This window comes from Colossoma macropomum, unplaced genomic scaffold (genome assembly GCF_904425465.1).
Source record: "Colossoma macropomum unplaced genomic scaffold, Colossoma_macropomum, whole genome shotgun sequence".
In the NCBI taxonomy this organism is placed as follows: Eukaryota; Metazoa; Chordata; class Actinopteri; order Characiformes; family Serrasalmidae; genus Colossoma; species Colossoma macropomum.
In genome coordinates, this window is record NW_023494805.1 from 18,336,826 (window position 1) to 18,348,933 (window position 12,108).

General features: G+C 40.5%; 1 protein-coding gene across 1 annotated transcript in view; it reads right to left on the reverse strand.

Annotated features, from left to right (window-relative positions):
- Positions 1-12,108, reverse strand: part of LOC118825468 (macrophage mannose receptor 1-like) — a 37,938-nt gene that overhangs the window by 1,800 nt on the left and 24,030 nt on the right. The window contains 9 exon segments of the mRNA XM_036596071.1: positions 434-466; positions 5,706-5,912; positions 6,024-6,140; positions 6,387-6,545; positions 7,889-8,054; positions 8,171-8,334; positions 8,337-8,396; positions 8,481-8,586; positions 8,915-9,054. Coding sequence (XP_036451964.1) covers positions 434-466; positions 5,706-5,912; positions 6,024-6,140; positions 6,387-6,545; positions 7,889-8,054; positions 8,171-8,334; positions 8,337-8,396; positions 8,481-8,586; positions 8,915-9,054 — 1,152 coding nt within the window.

A 12,108-nucleotide genomic window follows, 5' to 3' on the forward strand; every position in this document is an offset into this window, starting at 1 on the left:
ATTGGGCTAAGAATAGCATAAGAATTTGATACATTCTTCAGCTGCACTGATTAGACCATAGACAGAAACTTTTAACGGCATCTAGTATGTGATCATTCAAAAATGAACTTTTATCTCGTTACTGTTTACAACTTCTGCTCTCAGAAATTTTTGTCAATAAAAAAAACAATAATTAGCAGTAAATAATAAATTATACTACACCTTATAAATCTAATCCCATAATGTATTCTTTGTCTTTTCTTATAGCATGTGAACATTCTTAACATTTAACATTAAGCAAACTTAAGGACTTTTGATCAAAAAGTAATGTGAAGGATTTATTATCGAGGTCTAAAGGTTCTGTTAATTATTCAAAGTGTGTCTCTCCATTAAACATATAAAACAGGAAAAGAATACAAACAAAAGATTAAATCTGCATCATCTGGATTATTACCTGTAGGTGTCATTTCCGTGGTTGGCTTTATCTCTGGAATGACAAGTAAAGCAGAGAAGAACAGATTAGTTTAACACTCAAATTAGGTCACGTGTGAAAGCATTGACATTAACAACACTCAAGCAATAACATTACACGATACTTTGGAAAACCACAAAATATGAGAATTACGTGCCCTATAGAAGTCTGAGGTCTACTGGTTTTCACCTTTTCAGACTGATGACATGGCACAGTACTTGGACATGGCCTTTACCACCTTTTGTATGACTGAACCTGAGCTTGGTGAACAGACTGACCATTGGACTGTATTTTGTGAACAATTGTGTCAAAAAGAACTGCACATGAATCCTTCAAACTTTATGAGTATCCGTCACAATATATATACAGTGGAGGAAATAAGTATTTGATCCCCCACTGACTTTAAAAGTTTTAATACAAAAAAATAAATGAAACGTCTCATAATTTTATGCCAGCTTTATTTTAACAGTGACACATAGAATATCAAAAGAAAAAATGAGAAAATTACATGAAATGAGAAATAAAAATGAATTTGAATTTCATTGAAGGAAATAAGTATTTGACCCCCTAGTAAAACATCATTTAATACTTGGTGGCAAAACCCTTGTTGGCAAGCACAGCAGTCAGATGTTTCTTGTAGTTTTTTATAAGGTTTGCAAACACTTCAGGAGTAATTTTGGCCCACTCCTCTCTGCAGATCATCTCCAAATCCTTAAGGTTTTTAGGCATGCATTTGGAAACGCAAAGCTTCAGCTCTCTCCATAGATTTTCTATGGGATTGAGGTCAGCAGACTGGCTAGGCCATTCCATGACCTTGATATGCTTCTTATGGAGCCACTCCTTTGTTTCCTTGGCTGTATGTTTTGGGTCGTTGTCGTGCTGGAAGACCCATCCACGACCCATTTTCAGTGCCCTGGCGGAGGCAAGGAGGTTGTCACCCAGGATTTTGCGATACATGGCCCCGTTCATCTTCCCGTCGATGCGGTGAAGTTGGCCTGTGCCCTTAGAAGAAAAACACCCCCAAAACATAATACTTCCACCACCATGCTTGACGGTGGGGATGGTGTTCTTAGGGTCATATTCTGTATTTTTCTTCCTCCAAACACGTCGAGTTGAGTTGAGGCCAAAGAGCTCAATTTTGGTCTCATCTGACCACAGCACCTTCTCCCAGTCTCTCTCTGAGTCATTAATATGTTCATTGGCAAACTTGAGGCGGGCCTGGACGTGAGCCTTCTTGAGCAGAGGAACCTGGCGTGCACTGCAGGATTTTAAACCATTACGTCTCAGTGTATTACCAATGGTTTTTTTTGAGACTGTGGTCCCAGCTGCCTTGAGATCATTAACCAGCTCCAGCTCCTCCCGTGTAGTTCTTGGCTGATTTTTAGCCTTTCTCATGATCGATGAGACTCCACGAGGTGATATCTTGCATGGAGCTCCAGGCCTAGGTCGATTGACAGTAATGTTGTACTTCTTCCACTTACGAATAATTGCACCAACAGTTGTCACCTTCTCATCCAGCTTCTTACTTATGGCTTTGTAGCCCATTCCAGCCTTGTATAGGTCAACAGTTTTGTCCCTGACATCTTTAGACAGCTCTTTAGTCTTGCCCATGGTGGAGATGTTGGAGTGTCACTGAGTCTGTTGGCAGGTGGCCTTTTATACAGGTGACAATTTGGGACAGGTCTCTCTCATGCAGGTAACGACTTCACTGAGATTAGGGTGTGTCAGTGGTCTGTGGGAGCCAACATTAGTCATGGTTTTTAGGGGATCAAATACTTATTTCCCTCAATGAAATGCAAATTATTTTTTATTTAAATATTATTTAATTTTCTAGATGTTCTTTTTGATATTCCATCTCTCACTGTTAAAATGAAGCTACCATAAAAATCATAGACTGTTTAATTATTTGTCAGAGTACAAACTTTCAAAATCAGTGGGGGATCAAATACTTATTTCCTCCACTGTATGTCACAATATAGTTTGGATCCAGCGGTTGGCAAAACTTACAATCAGCTGTGGTGACACAAGGAAACATGCTAGGATCTTGTAAGCAGCAACCGCAGCGACTCAAGGACACTTTGGAAGAACTAGTCATGTTCTTTAAAACCAACATGCTAACTCGCCTTCTGCACTCATTCATATTCTTGCCACTGCCCTGGTCAGTTTAGTTACCACTGGTGATGGCCCACATTGATAGTTCAGCTATCCCAAGCAAATGCAATGATTCCTCAAAACTATGCAAATGTTTCTTTTCTTGCTACAGCGCTCCATCTATTTTAGTCACATACCTGCAACTTTCCCCACAGATGACCCTAACATCATTTCTGTGGTGTCACTACTGACTGGCACTAACCACTAATGGGCCACAGCCATGTGGAATTCTTAGACTACAGGCACACTGTCATACTTCTCATTTAAAGAGTTTTGAGAGGTGCCTTATCATGCACCTATTATTAAGGACCCAGGTGAACAATTGTGGCAGGTAAGATGCGCAAGAGATCAGTTGTGGATCATGCACTCACCTTCCTCATGCTAGCAGCAGAGAATAGTGGGGATAAAGGTGCCTTAAAACTATTTAAGCCAAAGTTTAAATGACACTTGGAGATGGCATGATCAGCTCCACCAAATTGGATCTTGTCTGTATCAGTTTAAGTCCAGTTACCAGACAAAGTTTTATACCATATCATTATATTATATATTATACCATTTCAAAAGTGCTTGCACAGCCCAGTAAAAAACTTAATAGTGAGTGGCACTGTCTTATGTACTATGCATGCAGACTGGTGCAAATGGATGAATGAAAGGTTAAAGCCATCATAGAATGGACTCGACCAAGGTCAGCTAAAGATTTACAAAGGTTCTTGGGATCTGCTAATTTCTACCTAGGATTCATTCATGGTTTCAGTAGCATAGCAAACCCACTCACGTCTCACTCACAAACCCAAGGCTTCAAAGTGGCATGAATTAGCTTTGAAAGCCTTTAACTTGCTAAAAGAGAGGTTATATTATGTCAACCTGGCACTTCTCTGCCTTTCATAGTAGAAGCTGTGAAGCAGGCATGGGGCAGTCTTTTCACAACGTCATGACACTCCCCTGAAACTGTACATTCTACTCATGAAAGCTGCAATGAAAGGAATTAATTTTTTACTGATAATCACAATTTTGAACACATAAAGGCAGTTAAATGCCTTAATCCCCACCAGGCTTAACTTTACATAAAGGCAGATGCTCTCATTTCCATGACACTGCCCAAAACACACAGTCAAGTGAAATCATCCTCCCGTTTATATGCATTGTTTTTCCTGTTTATTGGGACATCAGGGAGAAAATTCAACAATCTCAAGCTAAAGAAATTGGCCCTTCTTCTCTCTTCAATGTATATGTAGCCTAGACTGTTCACACTTCCCTTCCCTTACAGATCCATACGTTGCTGAGCTCTGGACATTTGGACATCCAGTGAACCACCATTCTGATAAGAGGTAAATTTGGGTGGCCATCTCCAGATAGAGATGTTATGGATTATGTGAAGGCTTCAAATAATCATAATTTGTGCTCAGAGTAAACAAACTTGACAGGTATCAGTTGGTCTCTTAGAACCAATGTCTATTCCTCATAGACCATGGTCACACATAGCTGCTGATTTTATAATTGATCTGTTCCCTACACAAAGTTTCACTGTTATTGTGGTTATTATTGACAGACTGTCTAAAGTGTGCTGCATCCTTCTAAAGGAGCTACCTACCCCTAAGGAAACAACTAAGCATCAGAATGTAAGGAACTGGCTTACGTAGTCTGGGCCTTTCTGGATTCCCATATTCAGGCCCACCAGATTATTCTCTTATTATCTGGTGGACTTGGAGGGTTATGAACCTAAGGAACATCGCTGGGTCCCTGTGGAAAGACTTTCTAGACCCCTGGCTCATTGGCGATTTGTCACCATGCCCACCAAATATTCCTGCTCCCCATGGGTGTAGGCAGAACTTTCACAATGGGGCGGACAGGTTAGACCCAGTGAATTTATTGGGGTGGCAAAGAATAACAGTGGTTCATAACATTTTTCTGGGCATGTATTAGGGCTATTTTATTAAAATAACATAAAATTGTTCTGAATTTGTTAATGACGTCAGCTTCTTCTTTGTCATCTCCTACGATTTTTTGTTCCACCTGAAATTGCCCAGTAAATGTTACATAATGTAGTCATAGGAGCTGACAAAGAAGAAGCTAACGTCATGAACAAATTCAAAACAATTTTATTTTAATAACATAGCCCTAATACATGCCCTGAAAAATGTTATGAATTTTAACAGAAAATTCATATAAGAAACTCATGAATAGGAAGCCTGTGTAAGTGCAGAGATCAGTATGTTTGTGATTAATGTAAGTAGAAATTCAAGTAGCTCACCAGGTGAAACTTGCAGCAAACTTCAGCAACTTAAAATGCCATGACGCTTTGCCAGTTTTCCATAAACCTGAATTCTCAAAGCATGTCATCTTGTGGACATTTCATTAGACATATATGTATTGCCAAATAGAGCGCTGTACCTCACAGTCTCGCGCTCTATGAAATTTAAGGTAAAGAGTGCTGCGTGCTGAGACACACACTGCTATTCTTCACATATTGTACTTCTATTGATGATACACTATTTTTTATATACTACTTAGTGCTGTAGTGAGCAGTTTGGGCCCAGACTGTGTGTACTGTATGATGTCAAATAAAAGCGTCAGGCAAAAAAGTTTGGGCATGAGTGAAATCAGGCTGCTATTTTAAAGTAATGTTATAAAATGATGGATGCAGCCCTGGTATGTTGCACAGTATAAGTTTACACAGGTTGTGCACAGTGGCATATTAAGTTTTTAGAACTCATCGAAAAGGGCACTATTCGTTTTGAGACACATGGGCACGCTCATTTTGTTTAACTGGGATGGCCAGAGGGGTGGCCAAGCTCCATGCAATGGTACCCTATGGCATCTTTTGTCAAGTGAACTGACTCTTGAGTTTTGTGAACAACACAAACAATGTGCCTGCTAATACCTTTCTCTCCAGTGACACAAGAGATTAATTTGCAGAAAAATGGACAGTTTATCAAGTTAATACAGAATTTTATGATAAGTTGCAAACACATATGTTTTCCATGATAAATAAGTAATTACTTTTCACTCCTTTTTAAAACATACAACCTTCACTAATGATTCATCTGTATAATAATCTGTGTTTCTGATTATAAGTATTGCCCAGAATTAAATAGAAGCATACCTTTGGCTTTTTTGCAGATGAATGGTAAGTGAGCAGATGTACAGTGTTGCATCTGCCACAGTGTAGTAGTGGTTGAAATAACTGCACAGTCGTATTTGTCATCTTGATAATTATAGTGTTCATATTCATTGCCTGTGTCTTCAGGCTCTGCAGTTTCGTCCCAGTTAGTGTAATCCACCACACTGTCGTCTATCCACAGCAAGTTTCCTGTGCAGGTCAAACATTATATAACAATTTACGTTCATTAACCTTTTGCATTTTGCAAAAAACAAATGTATGTCTGAGTGAATGACGATTTACAGTTCATTTTGGTATTACCTGCATCATTCTGGAAAAGGCCTATCCAGAAATAAGAATAATCACTACCTAAGATCTTGATGTAGCTCTGTATAAACTTGGCCTCCATTGTATCTTCAATGCTGACAAGATTAGCTCCTGGTGGGATGTAAAAACACTGCATTTCCACCACTTTTTGCTTTAAGTACAAACAGTCAGTAAGCATGGTATTACATGTTTTAAGCATATAGTCAAGCCTTAAGCTCATCAAACATACAGTCTGAAAAATAACAAAGCAGTGCAATGACAATGTAGTTGTGAAAAACAAATGAAATGTATGAAAGATAATTAATCTAACATATCATGTGACCAATATCTTGGTCCAAAACTTATTGTGACACTCACCTCTCATCATGCACATTCGATTAGCTGTGTACCATGATTCTGAACCATATGCAAAAGCATAGCAGTGCCCTCTATAAGGTACCCATATCATCTTTGGATGATCATTGGTTTGCTCAGGACACACACCTGGGTACTGAGCTGGTGGAGTTGGAGCAACGTCTGTGAAAGTCATATTTTTAAATATTGTTAAAGATTCACCGCAATCATGTAGCACACTGATCTGGAGAAGAGAATTTGCTAAATACTTTAAACATAAATGTAACAGGTTATAGATTAGCAATGGTACAAGGTATAATGCATCTGCCGAACACGGAAAAGCTTTCTGGGCTGTAGCGAGGAAACGAAGTCTTGACTGAACATGAAGGAGGTGGTAAGTTGTTCTCGTGTGCTCTTGGAATCAGAGTATTGTTTACAGTAAAGAGCTGAGATAAGAAGGCATTAGTTGAACCTCAGTTTAGATGTCTGCTCACTCAACTCCCCCATCCTCTTAAGCTGTACGTCGAACAAAAGTGATGCTTTGAAGCAAAATGATGTGTTTCGTAACTGAACTCCTAATCACTGTATCATTGGCCCCTCTTTGGCATTATGGTCCATACTGTGATGGCTGTAACTTGCTCCATGTTACAGAAGGGGCTTTTGGTGCATGGTCTTCAAAGCTGCTCCATTGCTGTTTGTTAGTTTAAGATGTGTGTATGTGTTGAATGTGTGTTATAGTGTTGGGTTGTGGGTTTGTGGAGAGAGGTTACATGTCTAGAAGTGAACTTCCCCTGCTATTCTCTGTGGAGTTTAGGTCTCCTCAGAGTCTTTTGTTTGGCTGAGTTATAATTGAATGTCCTCTAAAGCCAGACACACATTTTACAATTTCAGAAATCTTGTTCTTTAATGATTGGCACTGTATGTTTTTTTCAGTCCATCATGTACAGACAAAGCCTACAATTTATATACTCACACTGTATTAAACACTCAGTCTGACTGACATGCTACATAAAACACAGCCTCTATGAACAATTTCAAATACAGTTTCATTCAAAATAACACGCTGCTCACCGAGTACTGAGCAGAAATACTGAGAAACTGAGCAGCAATACTAACACTGAACACTGAAGCTAAAACCAAGCATTGTACTCGGTAGGACAATGCGGCCTCTCTACAGCCCATTTTGCCAAAAAAAAAAAATAATTAACATCTATACCTTGCTATTCTATTCAGTTAAACAGAGTCGGCATATACGAACTTTGGTAGCAAATGTCATGTTTTTCATCTCCGTTTAGCTGGTCTATGCATCTCCTCCCATATTAGAGAAGCATTTGTGATTGTGTTTGTGTGTGTTTAAAATTCAGTTTTGTTTAATTCTTTGGTCGTATACTGTCAGCTTTAGAGTCAAGTGGAATAAGATATTAACAAAAACACTTTGAATTGGCTGTTGTAGGAATACTCAACAGTGCTAGCAGCACTACATTGCTGTTGAAATCAGTCCATAAAGGCCAAAGCCCTTAGCTCACCTGTTGTTTTCTTACACACGCTATAGTAGGTTTCGTTACAGCGAGCAGTTTTCCACATTCCATCTACATCCACATAAACACAAGGATGGTCCTTCTTCGGTTCATTAGAGGCCCATCTTTCCATATTTAACAGCCAGTTATCGATCCACAGGAAATATCCCTGTGTCTGTTCACATAGATTAACATATTTTAGCAGCTTTACAGACAGAAATTCTGCCAGAAGTGTAAAAGGTCTTTAGTCTCCAAGATTTCTATCCTTTCTGTTTGACACATTCAACATACCTCCATACTATTAAGTCCAATCCACAAGGGTTGTCCGAGTCTATGCACCTGCATAGCAATGTAGGACTGGGTGGAGGTATCCCGAATGCTGGCCAGGTTTGTTCCCTCAGCCTCACAGAGACGCTGTGCTTCCTTCCAGGTCAGGTTGGTTTGGATGAGCATGAAGAAGCATTTCCAAGCTTGAAAGTTTTGGGTATCTCTGTGGGTCTTGGGATGATTGAACGATCTGAATGTAGAAGCAAAGATGTATAAGGAAATGGAAAACAAAGAAAATGAGGCAAAATGTTCACAAATGATGTTCTAGACTTACCCAGAGCACGACTGCAAATATAACCACTGGTTTCAGTGCAGTTTCTTTTCACCCATGTTCCCAGCTCAGGGTTCTGCATGCTTCCCATTGCAACACAAGCATTATCCTTCAATATAAAAGACAATGTCCTAACTCGGGGTTATATGTACAGATTCAAAGATCATCTGGTCAAAAGTGCAGTGATATTCCTGTCTCATCATTAACGGTGGCCATTTTTTTTTGTTGTTACATGTAGTCCAGGGGTGCTCAATCCTGGTCCTGGAGATCCACCATCCTGTAGAGTTTAGCTTCAACCCAAAACACACCAATATTAGAGCCAGGTGTGTTGGATCTGAACTCTCCAGGGTGATAGGTTGAGCACTCCTGATGTAGTCAATCTTACACGCCTGTTTCCAAAGTAAATTAATAGCTAGTAAATAGTGTAATGCTCATACCTTCATATTGTTGTCTCCTTTGGCCCAGCCTGTGTAATGGACAGGACTTCCATCTGTCCATCTAAATCCCTTGCCCACCATATTACTGAGTCCAGTCCATAAATCTGGAGTGTCTTCATCCATCATTAGGATTAAAAAGGCTACAACCATAGAAGGAGCATAGCCTGTTAAACAATTGTTAACCAGTGGCTGGACAGTGTTCACGTTAAATGATGAATCTTGTTCCTCCTTTACATTGGCAACTCATATTTCAACTGAATTCTTGTAATCAAATTCCAGTTCATGGCATATAGGTTCACTTTTATTCTCTATTTGATTTAAATTTCAGGGTTAAATACTGAATTTTAATTAAAGTCAATTTCATTTTTACCCAATTTAATGTCTTCTCAACACCTGGTTACAGTGTTGTTGGAACTGTTTTCTTTTCATGTATTTTCTAGTTTTCTGTTTGTTTTCCTTTGTTTTAATTGTTACTCATTGTTAAACAGTATTAATGCTGAAGGGTTTAAGAAGCCACCTCCATTTCTGTTCTCATGGTTTGAACAATTACACCAAATGGCCTTACAACACCCCCTAAGGAGGATGTCCTGGGGCAGAACATAGTAAGGTATTTATGACAGGATTCAAAAGTCCCACTCTGTTCTGTATGACTGTATTGGGGGTGGGGGGTCAGTGGCATAGCATAAAAGCTGTGTGTCTGAGCTGCTGTTTAGATTGGGGTGGGACTAAAGCCGGTACACTGAGCGCTCTCTTTTTAATAAAACCATCATTATTTCTGCAAACCCCGGTCTCCCCAATCTCTTCCATGGCAAGATCAAAGATTTACAACAGTGTTTAAATCTATGATGCATCACACAGATACAGCCTTAACTGTAGCTTCTTAGTGCTCTGCCTCCCTTTGAATAACAACACTAGTTACCTTCACCCCAATTAATAGGATTACTGTGGATAATTGTGAGCAGTGCAAAATTCATAATATAAGTCATCATCTTGGCTTTCTGTGTCAAACTGAAGAGGTTATAATTTTGCTAAAAACTGGTTGAGTGAGGCTCGTAAACGAGTCACCGGGAATTTAAAAGACGAGAGAACTTAGGAAGGCTGACGTTTTAGCACTGACTGACAAAGAGGACGATAATGCAGTTATACGTAGACACCACATACAAGCCACAAATCGACTGACGACTGGACGCCATGACTAGACACAGAAACAGGTCAGACTGACTCTTTTATTACTCCTAACATTGGTGAGGTAACTGAAGGAGTTGAGGATGAACCTGTTTGCCTCATGCATGTTGATACAATTTTACTCAGTTTTTTTAGTTAGTTTAGTTCCCCATGTTCAAAATTCTGATGATTCAATTTATGTTAAATCAGCCAATGGCAGAGTTAATAAAGCGTCACTGTCTACTCCCGTGCGTGTGTTTAGCCCACACTCCGGTGTACGCAGTCACGACACCCAAATTGTGTTCTCCCCCGATGTGCCAGTGAATTTATCGGGAAGAGATCGGTTAGCCGATCTGCACATGGCTGTGGTCCCGGTCCGTGATGGTCTGCGGGCGCAGTGCTGTGCAGACCTGGTATTGGTGTTAGAACCACATTACTGTTTCTCCTTGTACCTTACAAATGTTGGCCCAAGCTCAATTACTAAGGCCCTTATTGACAAAGCTTGAGCCTTAGTCCCTCCAAGAGCTCACTATCTGAGCCCTCCTGATCTACATTGCACAACATATTATTAACACACAGGAGGGTGTGATGTAATGTACGAACAATGCTTTTTCAAAACTCAGGAGACCAGTCTGACAAAAACAAATCTGTACTGGTCTGGAAGGGGAATGTGTGGAGCCGCATGCACATTACAGCCCGAAATGCAAAAACTGCATTGTGGCTGCACGGCTCCCCACGTTTCCCTCTCTAAGGAACCCAAAACTGGTTTGATGGATGTAGGAGAATTTGTAACTCGCTGCGAGAAAGCTTGCGAAGAATACATGCCAGGGGTCCAACATTCTCAAAGCCTCCATGCATTTGTTACACGCCTGAATTGGGTTACTAGAGGCACCCCTGGAGTTCATTTGTCTGGTTCCTCTAAGGAACCTTGACTAATCTATGTGTTGACTGAAAACGCAGAGGCAGTGCTGAGTACTGTCCCTGACTGTTTATGGTTTAAAGGTAAAGCTGATGTAGGCCTTATTAAAGGCATTGCTCCTGTTTCAATTACTCCAAAATCTTCTTTCCGACCACATCAGAGACATTATCCACTTCAGCCTGAAGCCGAGGCTGGTATAGAACCTATCATTGCAGATCTATTAAAAGCTGGAGTACTAATTGAGTGTCCTGACTCTCCGTGCAACACCCCATTGTTTCCTGTTAAAAAGGCACCACCATCCTCCGGCTGGAGAACGGTCCAAGATCTACAAGCGGTAAATAAAGCTGTAATTCCTCGAGCACCAACTGTGCCTGACCTCCACACCCTGCTCAATGATTTGCTTCCTGAAAACAAGTTGTTGACATAAACAACGGCTTTTTCTCTATTCCTGTGCAAATTTTGCTGTATTTTGATGACATATTGCTAGTCCTGATAAGGACTCGTGCTGGACTGACACAGTAGCGCTTCTCCACTTCTTGGTGGAGAACAGCCAAAAAGTCAGTAAAGACAAGTTGCAACTTAGCAAGACACAAGTGAAATATCCTGGCCACATTCTCTCCCATGAGGGCAGGCACATAGATGAGGCCCGTAAAAGTGCTGTTCTCCAGGCACCTAAACCTAAGACGAAACGACAAATCATGTCTTTTCTCGGCATGGTTAATTATTGCCATAGTTGGATCACTAATTATGCTGAGATTGTAGCCCCATTGATGGACCTCATCTACTCTAGCCCCATGGCAGCCCATGACAGCCTCCTCTGGACTCCCGAAGCCGAGGACGCTTTCATTCGTATTAAGCAACTTCTGGTTAGCTCATCTGTGTTAGGGATTCCTGACTACTCTAAAACCTTTTTTCAGACTGTAGATTGCAGAAATGGCTTCATGACTTCTGTACTGGGGAGAAAGCTTGCCCTGTGGGGTTTTACTCCTCCAAACTAAACCCTGTGGCTAGGGCATTGCCTCCCTGTGTGCAGGCCATTGTTGCTGCCTCACTCGCTGTTCAAGCTTCCGCTTCTGTGGTTTTGTTTCATCATTTGGTTTTGCGTGTGCCA